We start from the raw sequence: 18,195 nt of genomic DNA on the forward strand, positions 1-18,195 counted from the left end.
AAGCAAATGGAAGGCTACTACATTGATGTAGGGGGCCTACTTCAAGTTTGGTGGATTGTGGTCCACCTTATCAATGGCATGTCATAAACACCAACTTGGTTTCCTCTCCCACAGGGTAATGAGTCAGAGCAGGATTTCTCACGGTCAACACTGTTGACATTTGGAGCCAGATAACTTTTTGTAGTGGGGACTCTCCTATGTATAGTGGGATGTTTAGCAGCATCCCTGGTCTCTACCCACTAGGTGCCAGTAGCACATACATGCCCCTCCCCTACCTCCGCCCCAGTTGTGAAGATCAAAAATATATCCAGACAATGTAAATGTCTTAGGTTGGGGAAGGGAGGCAAAATCACTCGTGGTTGAGAACCACTGATTTATATGAAAACAGCCATGAATAAATTTCGCCATCAAATTATGCCTGTATTTATACATTTTGAAAGGGCAGATACTGCTTCTCCAGATGTTTCTTCTAAAGCTATTCTGTTTGGATTTCTGCGTCAGAAAGAGGAAATACGAAGAATGCTTTAAAGGATCTCTTGTTCTCTCATATCCTTCCTTCTTACTCATACCTGGTAGGGATTTTTTTTTTTCCTTTCCTATTAAGAAACCAGAAATATCTGATTGAACTTATTTAGGTTTGCAGTTTACTTTCTTTTCGTACTTCACTGACTCAATAGACACACCCTTTTCTATAATAAAAAACTTCTTTTTAACAATTTGTTTATATTAGCTGTGCTTAATTTTTACAAAGTATTCCAAAGAACTTCATTTTATGCAGCATCACAGAAGACTTTATTTTCTGAGCATCACAGAAGTTCTAAAGGTATCTAAAGAAAAGCACTGTTAGGCTAAAGTCCCAGAGCTTCTCTTTCCTTGAAGATTTTGTACAGCTTGGGAAAAAGTGGAAACTCTCTTGTGAGTATCTGCCCTGCCTAAGCCCCCCGTGGTACTCTCAGCTTAATTCATGTTTGTAACACATTTTTAGATGAAAACCACTGCTATGAAAAGTGTTGTTTTCAAACTTCTCCCACACATTAGCATCTGTCTTAACTAGTCCTGGGAGAGAGAGAAAAGACTAGAAGTTCCAAATGGTGGTAGAAGGGGTGATGGAGGTCCTGTTGGGACTCTTGGCACCAGGAAAGGGCAGAGCTTAAGATAATGATAGATTTGGTAGTGTGTGTACTGTATTAATAATTCTATTTTCCAGAGCAGCTTCTAACAACTAATTATTTATGTGGATGAACAATGGAAACTGTCTCAATTTGTTTTATGCCCTGGATGTAATCAACATAGTCTTATATCCAGAGTGAGAACCAGGAGACAGAATTAACTAACTAGTGAGGGTACATCTGCTAAGAGATTTAGACAGTAAGAAGGGCTGGTTAGAGGCCCAGAAGAACCCTGTGAGTACCCCAAACACAGGGTAACTAGGCACAAACCAAGCCTTCGTGTTGTATAGAAAAGATAGCCCTTCTGGGCATTGCCCCTTCCCTTTTTGTTTTTTTAAACTTTTTTTTTATTGTATAGTATAACATATATACAAAGCAAAGAAATAAAAAAGCAATAGTTTTCAAAGTACTCTTCAACAAGTTGTTAGAGGATAGACTCCAGAGTTTGTCATGGGCTACAATACGATCCTCTCGTATTTTTCCTTCTAGCTGCTCCAGAATATAGGAGGCTAGCGGATTTAAATACTTTTTTATCATCACAATCACCTTTTTTCCCCTTCTTTTTTTTTGTGAACAATAACATATATACAAAAAAGCTATAAATATTCAAGCACAGCACTACAATTAGTTGTAGGACATATTTCAGACTTTGGCGTGGGTTATAATTTCACAATTTTAGGTTTTTACTTCTAGCTGCTCTAAAATACTGGAGACAAAAAGAGATATCAATTTAATGATTCAGCATTCATATTCATTTGTTAAGTCCAATCTTCTATGTATAATTCCACCACCACTTTTGATCTTTCCATACCTCTCATTGGGATTGTTTGGGCTATGGCAATTCTAAATTTTTGATATTTGAAGAGTCTGTCACTAATATGGGGTAGGGAGATGGAACTATCTGATGCTCTGGAGAGGCTGGGCTAGGTTTCAGGACTTAATTGGACCAGGGACCCATCTGGAGGTTGTAGGTTTCTGGAAAGTTACTCTAGTGCCTGGAACCTTTGTGGAATCTTATAAATTGCCCTAGGTGTTCTTTAGGATTGGCTGGAATGGTCCTGGTTGGGGGTTGGCAGGTTGTGATGGGTAGCAAGGTCTACCTGAAGCTTGCTTAAGAGCAACCTCCAGAGTAACCTCTCGACTCTATTTGAACTCTCTCTGCCACTGATACTTTATTAATTACATTTCTTTTCCCCCTTTTAATCAGGATGGAATTGTTGATCCCATGGTACCAGGTCTGGATTCATCCCTGGAAGTCCTCTCTCACGTTGCCCCTTCCCTTTTAAATGGATGTGTCCTTCTCTCTGAGCTGACATGGTTTGGTGAGCAGAATGTGACTGGGAACTTGGCTCTTATATCTTTGCCTTGGGTACAACCTGTATGACTAAGGACTGTGGCCTTGGAAGACCAAGCCTGATCAGATGATGTTGCCCCTTTTTAAAATGACTCAGAAGGAGCTTTCAGAACAATGATGACCAAGGAGTTCTATTAGTCTTTTGGCTTTTTGTTCCTCTTCCTCCTTGTTCTAGTTTGCTAGCTGCCGGAATGCAATATACCAGAAACAGAATGGCTTTTAAAAAGGGGAATTTAATAAGTTGCTAGTTTACAGTTCTAAGGCCGAGAAAATGTCCAATTAAAACATAGAAATGTCCAATCATAGGTATCCAGGGAATGATACCTTGGTTCAAGAAAGCCGAAGATATTCATGGTTTCTCTCATCTGGAAAGGCACATGGCCAAAACAGTCACAATTTCTCTCTTGGCTGGAAGGGCACATGGCAAGCAAGGCATTATTTGCTACTTTCTCTCCTGGCTTCCTGTTTCATGAAGCTCCCTAGGAGGCATTTTCCTTCTTCATCTCCAAAGGTCACTGGCTTGTGGGCTCTCTGCTCTCGTCGCTATGTCGTTCTTCTCTGCTCTCTCTGAATCTCCATTCTCCAAAATGTTTCCTCTTTTAGACAACTCCAATAAACCAATCAAGACCCACCCAAACGGGTGGAGACATGTCGTCACCTAATCTAATTTAACAAGTACTCTTGACTAAATCACATCATCCAGGGAGATGATCTGATTACAGTTGCAAACATACAGTATTTAATAGGGATTATTCTACCTTTATGAAATGGGATTTTGATTAAAACATGGCTTTTCTAGGGGGCATACTTCCTTTCAAACCAGTATACTCCTTGTACCAACTTATTCCTTCCATGGGGACTAACTCAGTCAGCCCCCAGTTTGCCATTTCCTTGGTCATGAAGACCTTCAAACTGCATCCTTACTTAATGGCATTAACCATGCAAAGGAAGTGTGATTAAACTTGTAAATATTTGCATTTATTCACAAATCTGTTCTGAAGTTCTAAATTTGAGAATTTTGAGTTATTTTATCCTTTAATGCTTTAGGGGGAAAATTGTAAATATTCATGCTTGTCAGGAATTTAAGCATAATGGTAAACTTGAAGTCATACAATATTAACTTACCCTTCCCTAAAATGATGCTGTCTTGTGGTTTTCTGTTGTGCTTTTAATTAGGAGGGCTCACTGAACAGTGATTCGCTGTCCTAAGGATTTGAATAAATTGGGCCTGGATGCACAAATTAGATCTCTTTCGTGGCACTCCCACCACCCGTTGTACAAAGCCTTGCAAGATCCAGCCCTTACCTACCCCTGAGCCTCATCTTGGGCAACGTTCTTCCGTCCATGCAGTGCTTTCCTTCTGCATTGCCTCTTTCTGTACACTAAACACATCTGCTTGCATTTGCTATTCTTAGAATGCTCATGCCTTGAATTGTTGCCTTATTGGCTTCTTCCTGTCATGCAGTCTTAGCTCAAATGTCTTATCCTCAGAAAGTACTTTACTGACTATTCAAACTAAAGCAGCTTCCCCCCCAATTATTCACAATCACTTTATCTTAGGTTATTGTTTTTTTGACCCTTATTACTGTACAAATAATGTCTTTACTTGTATATTATCTATTACATCCAGAATAACCATAAAATGTAAAATCCAAACCAGGACACCTTTAAGAATGAAAGCTATTACTAATTACACTGCTACAATCAAATGAGGTGGAACTGTCCCAGAGACCCTAGGAGGTATGGATCACTATAGCCATAACCCCTTGGAGAATGTAATTTTAGGGCATGAGTATCTTCATTGCCGATCCTCAGAGCCTGGACCTGACCTAACACCACTAGGCACTTATTGTTGAATGAATGAAAATTTTATATATGCGTAGATTTACATGATGTTTTAATTGTCATTTTTTTATTTTTATGTATATTGAAATGTATGCACATGTATTTATAAAGTAATTTTAAGAAATCAGAATACAAAATTCTTTCAACAATATGGTACCTATAAAATGTGGCTAAATATGGATAATGACTGGTAGAGAACAGAGGAACATTGAAAATGTGTTCATGTATTCCAGTGGTGGTATTGTGACTGGATTTTTCTTGCTTTTGAATCTCTTTTATCGCTATGACAATATTATCTGTAAAATATTCAAAAATTAGGAGTGAAAATGGAAAATTGAAAGAATATTTCCTTAAATAGAATATATGACCCTAAGCTACATCTCTAGCTTTGGTTTGCCTCTATATTTTATGAATTCTAAGCTCCTTAGGCCAGTTAAATGGATGTCACTCCTTGCCTTTCTACCTGTGACTCAGTTCCAATAACTGCTACACACTGTTGCATCTGATGGTGGCAACTGAGTCACACTCACACCCATGTTGCAAGAGACTGGGAAATGAGCTGTGTGCTTTCTCACCTTCTCACACTAGAAGAAAGTTAGGGTGGCTGTTGAATGAGTCAATCAATAATCATCCATAATGTTAAGAAGCATTCATTTACTTCATCAGTTATTTACTGAATACCTACCATCTGCATGGCCCAGGAGTGAAGGGATTTTGTCAAAAATTTTCATCCTCATTCTTTTCATTTTCTTTCTCCAGCATTATCCTTACCTGTGTTGTACATTAGCTCTTGATTTCTCTTTTCCTGTGGAATTGTACTTGATGACTCTTGGTCTGACATATAGTCAGTGGCATTGACATGCAGAGTAGTGATTTTATACTCAATGAACAATGATCATAAAATGGATCTGGGAAACAGGGTAGTATCAGAGGAGGGTGGAAGGGCAAGGGCATCTCACTTGGCTAAATTGAAATTCAGACTTAAGTGCTTCCTCTCACCGGAGCCATGGGCAGCTAGGGGTTTAGGACTGAGACCTGGGGCTTCCTCAAGGAAAATTTTCCCTTGAATATTTGAGCAAAAGGGAAAGTGCATCAAGGAGACTGACCAGTTGGAAGTACATTTCCCGGGATGTATTGATTCACACAAGCACATGAGCACTTATTGTATTGCTTTTTAATTGGTCTCAGGCTTTTAAACAAAGGAAACAGGGTAGTGGAAAGAGTATTTGTCCCTGCCACCAGGTCACTGTGTGCCTTGATTAACCTCTCTGGCCTCAGGGATCATATTCATTAGCTGGTAGTGTTGGACTAGTTGATCTTCAAGTTCTTATACAGCTCTCATTTTCTCTGTTTCAATGATTTAAGTCAAATAATGAATTAATACCTAAAAGCTATTCAAATCCCCCATTAAACAGCAGAGTGTTATACATGTTTTTCCAAGATATCTTCTCTTCTAATACCTATTTGTATAACCCAGGTAAGAGTACAGACATTTTTTTCTCTATAGCGTGCACACCAATATTCCCCTTCCTTGACTCCCTTAATTCTTCAACCAAGAATTTGATCTATAGTCTAATTTCTTTAGGTTTGATCAAATTTTATGTGAAATATGTTTTGTCTTGATGGCTCCTAGATAATAAAATATTTACTTAAATGTGGGCCTGATTGGAGAAACATCAACTATTACCTGAAAACATGCATATTACCAAGGTTAGTTTCCTTAAATAGACATAACATCATCTTGATAGGAAACCTACAGAAATCCTATGGTCACTGCAATGGTTAGGATTGCTATAACTTTTGAGGACACTTGAAAATACACACAGTCACACTGCTTACCTGAATATCTGGGAACTCTGATAAGTTCAACCTTTGGTGCATCCATCATCATCTAGAACATAGCTCTCAGCCACATCACATAAAGGAGCATGGGAAGGTTCGCAAAGTCTATTGATGGAGTCTATAAAAACCCAAAGTGAAAACAGTGCTGAGGGATAAATTTTCAGCCAGAACTCCAGCAAAATTCCATGGTCCTTATCATATTAAACGCAACTATTAACCCTACCTGGATACTTGCAAAAACCAGGGTCAACAGTGTAGTTAGGGATAACATCACATCGTGATTGGATAACTGTATAAAAACTATGATTGCTACAATGGTAAGGAACACCATGTTAACTTATGCGGACATCTGCACATTCCTTGTTCTCACTACTAGGATTAAAAAAAACATTTTCTCTAAACTAGAAAACAGATCTCATGCTTATGAATTTTCATAGGAAACTATCATTTCTTACCCAAATTCCTACAAAAAATATAGTACCAACAAGTGTTAAGTTATTTGAAGGTTAAATGGTATTTACTGTAGTTAAACCCACATTGTCCTTTACCTGGATAACAAAAAAGGGATCCTAGCTAACAAACATTGTTAAGTTCAGCATGAATTCTAGACTGGATCCTGGAAAACAGAATGTGAAGAATATGCTAAAGGGCATATTTTTTTCTACCTGGACATGTGCAATAACTTGTTCACTTTCAACTTGAAGAGAACCATCAGGTCTAATTAGATGCTTGCAGAAGTTGAAGGTCAACACTGTAGTTAGAGACACCAACGTCCCTTGACTGAAAAACTGCAAAAATCCCATACTCACTATTTTGGTAAGGAACATTATGAAAATTTACATGGATACCTGCAAATCTCTCACAACCAGGGTTAAACACACATTTTCTCTAAACTAGAAAACAGTAGAATTTCATGCTCACTATGCTTACTAGTATTGTGAAGGACACTATCATTTCTTACCTGAATACCTGCCAGAAAAATCATCATACCAATACATATTAGGTATATCAACATCACTTACCTAACATCTGAAGATCAGATAGTCTATACTGTGTAAGGTCCATATCAGTACTACCTGGAAACCAGAAATGTCCCCCATGAATGAGTATTGTTAGGTTTACCATGATCTCTTGTCTGGAACCTGAAAAAAACATTGTGAAAAATGTGTTTAAGGAGACTACTTCTACCTGTATACCTAAAAATTTCTTTGATCACTTCCACTGTGACAGGATCCATTAACTCTACCTGGAAACTTACAGAAGCCCAAAGTCAATGCCGTATACAGTTAGAGACACCAACATCTTTTGACAGGATACCTGCAAAAATCCCTTGGTCATTACTGCGGAGAGGAATTCCATGATTACTGCCTGGATACTTGCAAATCCCTAAGTCACTGTGTGGGTTAAACACACAGTTTCTCTAAACTAGAAAACAAAGAGATCTCATGCTTACCTGTATTGGTAGGAAGACTACCATTTCTTACCTGAATGCCTAAAAAAAAAAAAAAAAAACACCTGGTACCAACATGTGTTAGTGATTCATCACCACTTACCTATAGCTATCTGAAGATCAGAGACTGTGCTGTGGCTAAGGCCCACAGCAGCACTACCTGTATATTAGCAATGCCCCAAGATAAGACAATCGCAGCTTAAGCATGACTTCTTGAGTAGAACCTAGATTGGACAACTGCAAAAACTCTACACTTACTACTCTGGTGAGGAACACAATGGTTAATTATCCAGATACCTGAATCCCCCACTTACTGCCAAGATTAACCACGCATTTTTCTTAATCTGCAAAAGTGGTAAGGTCTCACTGTTACTAGTATTGCAGGGATACTATCATATCTTATATGAATGTCTGCCAAAAAAACATGGTACAAAAATATTAGAGATGTCATCATAAGTTACCTAGGTATCTGAAAATCTCATGGTCTGCAGAATTGTTAAGGTGCATGTCACATTCCCTGGATTCCAGCAATATCCCACATAGATTAAATTTTTTTTTCTTTTACCTCACCATGATCTCTTGAGGGGGAAGCTGAAAAACACATAGTGAAAAATATGTTTAGGGTGCCTATTTTTTTAACTGTATCCCTGCAGGTTGGTTACTTCCAGTGTTAAGGGACCCATGAGTATTACCTGGAATGTTTTAGAACTCCAAGGTCAAAACTGTACTTAGAGAAATCAACTTCTTTGGACCAGACACCTGCAAAAACCACATGGCCAATTAGTGAGAGAACCAATACTAATCAGGACATATGCATATCCCTCACTCAGTATCAAAATCAAACATATTTTTTAAACCTAGAGTATAGAAAGACTCATGTTACTGCTATTAGTAGGGGCACTATCATTTCTTATCTAGTTTCCTGAAAAATCCTTTGGTACCTACATGTGTTAGGTGTTTTATCATCAACAGTATATTAGCGATATCATCATCACTTGCTTAGATATCTGAAGATCCGAAGTTCTATACTGTGGTTAAGGCCCTTATAATCACTTACCTGGACACCAACAACATCCTACATTAACAGCCATGGCTAGGTCATCATGATCTCTTGACCTCATCCTGAAAAATACAGTGTGATTAATGTTTTTAGTTGTTCAACTGGAACCCTGAAATCTAACTTGTATACTTCCAATGTTATGGGACCCAAGGATATTACCTGGATGATAGCAGAATTCCACAGTCAAGACCTAAAAAAAGTCAGATGATCACTAGAGGGCAAGGAACCCCAACATAAATTATCTGAATAATTGCAAGTCACTTACACAGACTTGGGTCAAATATCCAATTCTCTAAACTAGAGAACATTAAAATCTTATCCTTATGATTATTTATAGGGAGGCTATCAATCCTTACCTGAATGCCTGTAAAAGAACAGAGCACCAGAGTGGTAGAAATTTAATCATCACTTACCTAGGTATCTGAAGTTCAGATGGTCTGTACTGTGGTTAAAGCCCACATCATCCCTTACCTCGAGTCCAGCAATATCCAGAGTTTATGACCATTGCAGCTTATCCATGATCTCTTGACTGGAACCTGAAAAACATATTGTGACATTTAAGAACATTTCTTTGATAATGTTGATTGTGGAAACAGCATTTTCTGGTTTCACCACTGCAGCTTCAAGCCATTATGGATATAGAATAAGCAAACTTGTTATACAACCTGATTCAGAAATCTTACTATTATGAGAATCTTTTCAATATTTTCAATCCTGTTGAATTTTCAGATAATAGTTTAATTTTTTAAAAATTGCCTTTCTCTGGTTCAAAATGCCAGTTTAACCAGTTGTTAAACAACTCTGAAAAATAAACCTGTGAATTATGTAGGGACCCTGCTTAAATGGACTAATAATTGAAAAAGGTAGTTGGTCAAATTATAAAATAAATAAGTACATTATGTTACTAATGCTCAGAAATTTTACCACTTTGTAGTAAGGCCCACCTGAATTTTCATCTAGTTCCAAGACTCTTCATGAAGAAAGTCATAAATCAATGTGATACAATTTAATCCTTCAATCTATGCAATGTAATTTTATTTTCTAATAATTACATAATAACCTGCATGAAAATTGTAGTGAATACATGTGCACAAAATTACTTATACTTTGTCAGTGAAATACTTGAATGATTTTAATTTTCATTTCTCTCATGCCTAATGATGCAGAGCATCTTTTTCATATGTAGATCTGTTATCTATATATCTTCTTTGGTGAAGTGTCTCCTTAAATTTTTGCCTAATTTTTAATTGGGTGGTTTGTGTTCTTAATCAGTTTTAAGAGTTCTTAATATATTCTGTATACTAGTCCACTGTCATATATAAGATTTGCAAATAAAAAACCCCACGTATTTTCCATCTGGATATTTTAAGAAAATATTGGCCACTTCTGTCTTTCAAGTTCCTTTAACTAACCCGATCCTTACAAAAATCCAAGGTCAACGCTAAAATTAGAGACAGAAACACCTTTTGATGTGACTGCAAAAATCCCATGGTCATTACTTTGGTGAGGAAATGATGAAAACTTATCTGGATACCTGAATCCCTCACTCACTACTACGAGAATTGACGATCCAATTTCACTAAATTAGCAAATAGTAAGACCTCATAATTACTAGTATTGGTAGAGGGACTATCATTTCTTACCTTAAGGCTTACAAAGAAACATGGTACCACATGGGATAGAAATTCATCATCATTTACTTAGATAAATGAAGATCAGATGGCCTGTACAGTGGTTAAAGCTCATATCATCCGGGTGCATGGGTGGTTCAGTGGTAGAATGCTTGCTTTCCATGTGGAAGATGTAGGTTCAATTCCTGGATGATGTACCCCTCTGTGACCCCCAAAAGCAAAACAGTGCATATCATGCCATTTCTGGATTCTACAATATCCCAAGTAAACAAATAACTTTATCTTACCAAGATCTCTTGACTGGAACCTGAAAAACATAGTATGATGAATGTGTTTAAGTACACACATTTTAAAACTGTACCCCTACAATTTACATTGGTCACTTCCATTATTACAGGTACCACACATATTAGCTGAATAGTTGCAGGACTCCAAGGTCAACCCATAGTTAGAAAAACCATATTCTCTTGACTGTATCCCTTCAAAAATTCAAAGGTCACTACTATAGTGAGGGACTCTAAAATAACTTATTTAAACAACTGCATATCCGTTACTCACTACCAGAGTGAAACTCATATTCTATCTAAACTAGAAAATAATAAGACTTCATGGTTCGTAGTACTATGAGGCATACTATCCTTTCTAAACTGAATCCCTGCAAAAAATGTAGTACCAACTAATGTGAAGAATATTGTCATCAAGAGGTATTACAGAATTTGTCATCACCAACCTACATATCTGAAAATCAGATGGTCTATATTGTGGTCGAGGCTCACATCATCACTTACCTGGATACCAGCATTATCCCATGTTAACAACCATTGTTAGCTCCTGCATGATCTGTTGAGAGCAATATGAAAACATATTGTAACACTTGTTTGAAGGAAACATTTTTTTCTATCTGGATACCCTCAAATTTCCATAGTGAGGAGACATAACTCTACCTGATATTTGCTGATAAACAAGGTCAAAACTTGAGACAAAAATATCTCTTCATTCCACACCTGCAAAAATTCCATGCTGACTAATGTGGTGAGGAGCACCATGAAAACACTAAGAACTACCTTAGAATCCTTCACTCACTGATAGGATTAGGCACACATTTCTTCTAACCCTGAAAACAAAGTTGTCTCATGCTTATTAGCATAGGGAGGGACACTATTACTTCCTATGTGAAGAACTGAAAAAAAACATGGTATAAATAACAAATGGTGAGGATTTCATGAACACTTACTGAGTAATCTGCAGACCTGATGAGCTGTACTGTGAGATTCCTTACCTGGATGACAGAAATATCTAAGAATAATGAGCATTGTTATTGGCACCATGATCTCTTGACGAGAACCTAAAAAACATTTGGTGGCCTATGAGTTGAAGAGGACCTCTTTATCAAAATAAACACCTGTAAATAGCTTTAGTTACTTCAACCTTGAGGAGACCCATGACCTTTACCTGCATACCTGCAGATGTTCCAGGTTACCACCATAGTTAGAGATGCCAACATCTTCTGAGAGACACAAGAAAGAATCACATCGCCACGTGGTTTTGAGATTGATCTGATGCCTAGGTGCTTTGACCCAGGAACTCTGTGATTCTTTCCTGAGCTATACATTAAAGTATTGTTAGCAGTAGCAAAAGATTGGAAACACCCGTAAATGTCCATGACAGAAAATGGGTCAATGAAATTGGGCTCAAATGAAATATGATGTACTCATAAAAGAACAGGAGCAGAAGGAGGGGAAGAAGGATATGCAGGAGGGAATGAGGAGCAAAAGAAGAAGAAGAGTCTTGTTTGAATGCCTATGTAATGATCTCCCATATAAATGAAGTGAAAGGTCTGTGAGTATGGAGTATACGACCATTGTGAGAGAGAGAAAAGGAGAAATGTGCTGAGAAATAAAAGAAAAAAAGAAATCCCATAGCCTATAACTGTAAGGTCTAAACCTTCCTACTGTTAGCAACATGATCATTTCTTACCCGAATACCTGCAAAATACATATGGTACAGAATGAGTTGGTGATTTCATCATCACTGTCCTCCATATCTGAAGATCAGACGCACTGTACTGGGCTTAAGACCCGGCTTACACCCTACCTGCGTAGAGCAGTGTTCCGCGTGACCAGTCGTTGCAGCAAAATGACCGTCTCTGGACTGGAACCTGGAAGACATTTTGGGACACGTGGTTAAGAAAACTTATATCTAAGCCTGAACACCCTCAGCTAAACTTGGTCACTTCTACCATTACAGGTCCCATCCACTCTGCCTAGATAATACTTGCATAAATCCAAGGTCATCACCCTAGAGGGAGAGAAAACCTCTCTTGGCTGCAGTCTTCCCAGTGCCCCATGTTTACTGCTCTGTTGGGGAACACCAGGACAACTTTTATGGATACCTGAAAATCTACCATTCACTTCCAAGGTTAGCCACCCATTTCTCTCTGAGCTGGAAAACAGTAAGATTTCCTGCTCACTATTCGTGGTACAACACTGTGCTTCCTTTCCTGAGAGCCTGCAAAAACAGAACCATGGTACCAGCCAGAGTGAGAGACACCACGATCACCTACCCAGATACCTAAAGTTCAGTTGGTCTAAAATACGTGGCCCAAGCCCACATCTTTACTACTCTTGTTCGCTTCATAATGCTCTGTTGCCTGGAACTAGGAAAACAAGAGACAGCAGCAACGACAACAACAACAGCATGATGTTTGCTGTAACTCCTCGGTTCAAGGACACCTCTATTCCTGCCAGGAAGCCTGTAAGGAACATTGGTTACTTCTACCCAGATTAGATCCAGGAAAATCTACCAGGAGACTCGCAGAATTCCAAGGTAAACATCCTAACTAGAGTTACCAACATCTGGTCTTTGGACTCCGGCAGAAATCTAATTGTCTCGATCTTGGTTGAGGAGCAGCGCCAGGACTCTGTTGGATACCTAAGTCCCTCACTCCCTACCAGGTTTCTTCGTACAGTTCCTCTAAACTAGAACCCAGTAAGATCTGATGGTTACTAACCTTTGGAGAGAGACGACCAATTCTCACGTGAATTCCTAGAAAGATAAGGAATGTAATGCGTGAGTGAGGGATTTCATCACAACTTCCCTATATATCTGATCACACGGGTGGTCTATTGTGTGGTCAGAGCCCCTAGCACACACCATCACTTAGCTGTTTACCGTCAATGTTCCATGTTCATAACCATTGTTAGATTTTACGTGATGGTTTAGCTGGAACCTAGACAACCTAGCGACGTGTGTATTCCAGGACACATCTTCTTCTACCCGGATACCCTCACAGGACCTTTGTCATTTACACCATGACGGGACCCAGAACTCTACCTGCTACTGCTTGAAATCCAAGGTCAGCACAGTAGTTAGAGGCATCCGCATCTGTTGAGTGTGTACCTGCTTGGGTCCTGACATCCCATCATCACTACTGTAGTGAGGAACAGCAAGATAAATTGTCTGGGTAAATGCACATCCCTTACTACCTGGGTTAAACACGTTTTCTCTACCCAGGTCAACAGTAAAATCTCATGCTCAGTATTATTGACAGGGACCCTGTCATTTCTCACTGAATCCCTGCAAAGAATCCTGGTACCAGCAAGTGCTGGGGATTCATCACATCATCACTTATTCAGATACCTGAGAGTCAGGCGGTCCGTTTGGGGTGAAGCCCTCTATTGCCCCTTACCTGGATACCAGCCAGGTCCTACATTCATGAGCATTGTTACGGGCCCCATGATCTCTTGCCGAGAACCTGAAAACATTTTGTGGTCTATGAATTGAAGAGCCCTGCTTTCTCCAAACAGACACCTGTAAATAGCCTAAGTCACTTCTACCTTGAGGAGACCCATCAGCCCTACCTGCATGCCTGCAGATGTTCAAGGCCACCACCGTAGTTAGAGGTGCCCCCCCATCTCTTGAGAGACGCCTGCCAGAACCCCATGGCCACGTGGTTTTGAGATTGATCTGATGCCTAGGTTCTTTGGCCCAGCAAGTCTATGATTCTTTCCTGAGCTATTCGTTCAAGTATTGTTTACAACAGCAAAAGGTTCAAAACAGCCCTGAATGTCCATGCCAGGAATCTGGTCCATGAAATTGTGCTCCAGTGGAACATGATGCAGTCATAAAGGAAGAGGAGGAGAAGGAGGGCCAGGAGGAGAAGAAGGAGGGAAGGAGGAGCAAGAGAAGAAGAAGAGTCTGATTTGAATGCGTATGTAATGATCTCCCTGATAAATGAAGTGAAAGGTCCGTGAGTATGGAGTATGCTACCGTTGTGGGGGCAAGAAAAGGAGAAATGTGATGAGAAATAGAAGAAAAAGAAGAAGAAGAAGAAGAAAAAAGAGATCCCATAGCCAGTACTTTGTTGAAGGACCCCATGATCACTCTTGTGGCTATGTGGATATCTGAATATCCCTCAGTAATTACCTTGCTTAAACAAGGAGTTTCTCTCAATCAGGACCCAGTAAGCTATCAAGCTTACTGGTATGAGAAGGGACACTAACATTTCTTTCCTCAATGCCTGCATAACCATATGGTTTCTACGTGAGTTCAAGATCTCTCTTCACTTAACGAATTACAGAAAATCTGAAAGTCTTTACCAGGGCCCACAGCCCACATTCCCTTCTCACCTGGACTCTCGCAAAGTCCCACTTTCAGAACCATGGTCACTTTCACCATTCATTCTTCTCTGGAACCTGAAACAGGAAGGAGCGAAACCATGTAAGGATTCCTACGTTCTTCTGTCCGGACCCCTGTCCATTCCCCTGGGCACTACAAAGGTTAGGGATACCTTTCAGTCTGCCTGCAAAAAGACAAAGCTTTGAGCCCAGCAGTGACGGTAAAGATACCATCACCTCTTAGATGGATACTAGTCAAAATCCCTTACTGAGAATTGTGAAAACTCACGTGGATACCTGGAAACCCCTCCCTGACTACCATCGTCAAACACATATTTGTCTCATCTAGACACAAAACTCTAAAGCTTCCAGGTGCTTGTAGGCACGTTCTCGTTTCTTACCTGAATGCCTGCCAATCCCTCAGTCGTTTCCAGGCTTAAATGCACATTTTCTCTCTCAATTATTACAGGAAGGTTCCATGCTCCCTAGTATGGGTCGGAACGGTATCGTTCCGTTTCATACCTGAATGCCTGCGAAAACGTGGTTACAAAAAAAGTTGAAGATACACTCTTCACTTACCTAGACATTGGGAAATCAGAATGTCCCACCTGTGGTCAGAGGCCCACATCATCTCTTACATAGATGCCAGCAAGATCCCATGCCCGTTACCGTGACCAGTTTCATCATCATAGCTTCCCTGGACCCTGAATGTAAAAGGATGAAAGCGTGTGGAGATTCGTATCTTCTTTGACCTGGAGTTATGCATATTCCCATGGCTACTGTAAATGTTAGGGGAACTATCAAGCGCACCTGGAAAATGCAAAGTTCTGAGCTCATCAGTGAAACTAGACCCACCAACATCGATTGACCGGATCCCTGCAAAAATTCCAGTCACGACTGTGATATGAAACCCCATGATAACTTACCTGGATACATGTACCTCCCTCCCTAACTCCCAAAGATAAACATGCATTTTTCTCATCTATACTATAACCTGTAAGGTCTAAAGCTTGCTACTGTTAGCAACACAATCATTTCTTACCCGAATACCTGCAAAATGCATGTGGTACAGAATGAGCTGGTGATTTCATCATCACTGTCCTCCATGTCTGAAGATCAGACGCACTGTACTGGGCTTAAGACCCGGCTTACACCCTACCTGCGTAGAGCAGTGTTCCGCGTGACCAGTCGTTGCAGCAAAATGACCGTCTCTGGACTGGAACCTGGAAGACATTTTGGGACACGTGGTTAAGAAAACTTATATCTAAGCCTGAACACCCTCAGCTAAACTTGGTCACTTCCACCATTACAGGTCCCATCCACTCTGCCTAGATAATACTTGCATAAATCCAAGGTCATCACCCTAGAAGGAGAGAAAACCTCTCTTGGCTGCAGTCTTCCCAGTGCCCCATGTTTACTGCTCTGTTGGGGAACACCAGGACAACTTTTATGGATACCTGAAAATCTACCATTCACTTCCAAGGTTAGCCACCCATTTCTCTCTGAGCTGGAAAACAGTAAGATTTCCTGCTCACTATTCGTGATACAACACTGTGCTTCCTTTCCTGAGAGCCTGCAAAAACAGAACCATGGTACCAGCCAGAGTGAGAGACACCACGATCACCTACCCAGATACCTAAAGTTCAGTTGGTCTAAAATGCGTGGCCCAAGCCCACATCTTTACTAATCTTGTTCGCTTCATAATGCTCTGTTGCCTGGAACCAGGAAAACAAGAGACAGCAGCAACGACAACAACAACAGCATGATGTTTGCTGTAACTCCTCGGTTCAAGGACACCTCTATTCCTGCCAGGAAGCCTGTAAGGAACATTGGTTACTTCTACCCAGATTAGATCCAGGAAAATCTACCGGGAGACTCGCAGAATTCCAAGGTAAACATCCTAACTAGAGTTACCAACATCTGGTCTTTGGACTCCGGCAGAAATCTAATTGTCTCGACCTTGGTTGAGGAGCAGCGCCAGGACTCTGTTGGATACCTAAGTCCCTCACTCCCTACCAGGTTTCTTCGTACAGTTCCTCTAAACTAGAACCCAGTAAGATCTGATGGTTACTAACCCTTGGAGAGAGATGAATGTCCTGGATAAGGTTTTGAGGTTCTTCATGCGCTTGACTCCTGCCAGCCTTGCCAGCTTCAACCCTTGCCCTACCAGTCATCCATTATGATGTCAGCATTCTGGGCAGTTGGATGTTGTGAAGGATGAATGCCTTTTTCTCCTGCTTCAGGCAGCACTTGCCATCTTATAAGAGTTGATTAACATTTGTTTGTCACTTGGTGTTTAGTGATCATATGCCTTGAAACTGGCCATTAGGGGAACATTTTCACCACAGAAACTGATGAATGCTACATATCAGGGCCTTTGTGTTAAGAGAGGTGGTTAATAATGGTTTTCCTGGATGTGCTGCTGAATGAAGTAATGAATATACAGAAAGAAGCACTAGAGTAATGACAAGTCAATCTCTTGTCTTTTCATGAATTGGATGTGACTTTTGTGGATGAAGGAATATGTCCGTTTGCTGTAGACATGCCTTAGAATATATTATTTTCTTTATTTTTATAATTTATGAAAAGATGGTTAAGTACTTTTATTACAAATTACTCAGTTTAATTTTAATGCTTGTCAGGGATTTACTTAATCTCAGTATTTTCAAAGTTTTCAAGCTCCCTGGAAAACATGACACCAATATATTTAGACCTAGCAAAAGACAGTCACTGATATGTATATATTTATATCTATATATTTATATAGATATATAGATATTTCTCACCCATTTAACAAAGCAAATCTTTTCTTTTCCTCTCTATGTAAAATTCTTATTGTGCTTTCTGTGAAAACCTAAATTTTTGTCAGTAATGACATTTAGATTTCATGAGATTCCAAATCTGTAATTCTTTTGAAAATGAAGTAAAATGTCCACAGTGTGGGAACCAATTTTATGGCAATTCTGAAAGGAAGAAAACAAAACATACCATATGGCTGCAGTGCTGATGACTATTTCCTTCAGAATGCTCAGAGACTAGCAGAAATAACCTGCAATAAATAAAGTCTATTTTGTCATGACCATGGTAGTGTCAGCTCAATATTCTTTATTTCCCCTTGCGTTTCTACTTTTCTGCAATCTCCTCCAATAACCAAGCACCGATAAGTTAAACAGACTACAGTGATGCTAAATATAAAAAGGGTATATTGACCGTTTTTCTTTTTTAAAG

At 39.5% G+C, this 18,195-nt stretch overlaps 1 protein-coding gene and 1 long non-coding RNA gene across 2 annotated transcripts in view; one reads left to right on the top strand and one right to left on the bottom strand.

The window, feature by feature from the left end:
* The window catches only part of LOC143670622 (uncharacterized), a 28,637-nt gene extending 26,154 nt beyond the window's left edge, over positions 1-2,483 (top strand). Inside the window, exon 3 of the long non-coding RNA XR_013169412.1 lies at positions 2,377-2,483. This is a non-coding gene — a long non-coding RNA (uncharacterized LOC143670622). The remainder of the gene's footprint in view (positions 1-2,376) is intronic.
* Positions 2,484-5,535: 3,052 nt separating this feature from the next.
* LOC143671050 (uncharacterized) lies at positions 5,536-17,141 on the bottom strand. Its single transcript, XM_077146003.1, has 19 exons — positions 17,043-17,141; positions 16,127-16,190; positions 15,778-15,843; positions 15,369-15,671; positions 14,980-15,045; positions 14,040-14,105; positions 13,685-13,781; positions 13,362-13,396; positions 11,140-12,509; positions 10,639-10,658; positions 10,364-10,553; positions 9,192-9,256; positions 8,880-8,910; positions 8,718-8,782; positions 8,353-8,419; positions 8,122-8,251; positions 6,876-7,352; positions 6,208-6,328; positions 5,536-5,715 (listed from the first exon to the last, which is right to left on the bottom strand). The coding sequence occupies exons 1-4, from the start codon at positions 17,139-17,141 to the stop codon at positions 15,595-15,597; spliced, it is 306 nt and encodes a 101-aa protein (XP_077002118.1). The 3' UTR covers positions 5,536-5,715; positions 6,208-6,328; positions 6,876-7,352; positions 8,122-8,251; positions 8,353-8,419; positions 8,718-8,782; positions 8,880-8,910; positions 9,192-9,256; positions 10,364-10,553; positions 10,639-10,658; positions 11,140-12,509; positions 13,362-13,396; positions 13,685-13,781; positions 14,040-14,105; positions 14,980-15,045; positions 15,369-15,594.
* Between the last annotated feature and the right edge of the window lie 1,054 nt (positions 17,142-18,195).

This window comes from Tamandua tetradactyla, chromosome X (assembly GCF_023851605.1).
Source record: "Tamandua tetradactyla isolate mTamTet1 chromosome X, mTamTet1.pri, whole genome shotgun sequence".
Classification (NCBI taxonomy): Eukaryota; Metazoa; Chordata; class Mammalia; order Pilosa; family Myrmecophagidae; genus Tamandua; species Tamandua tetradactyla.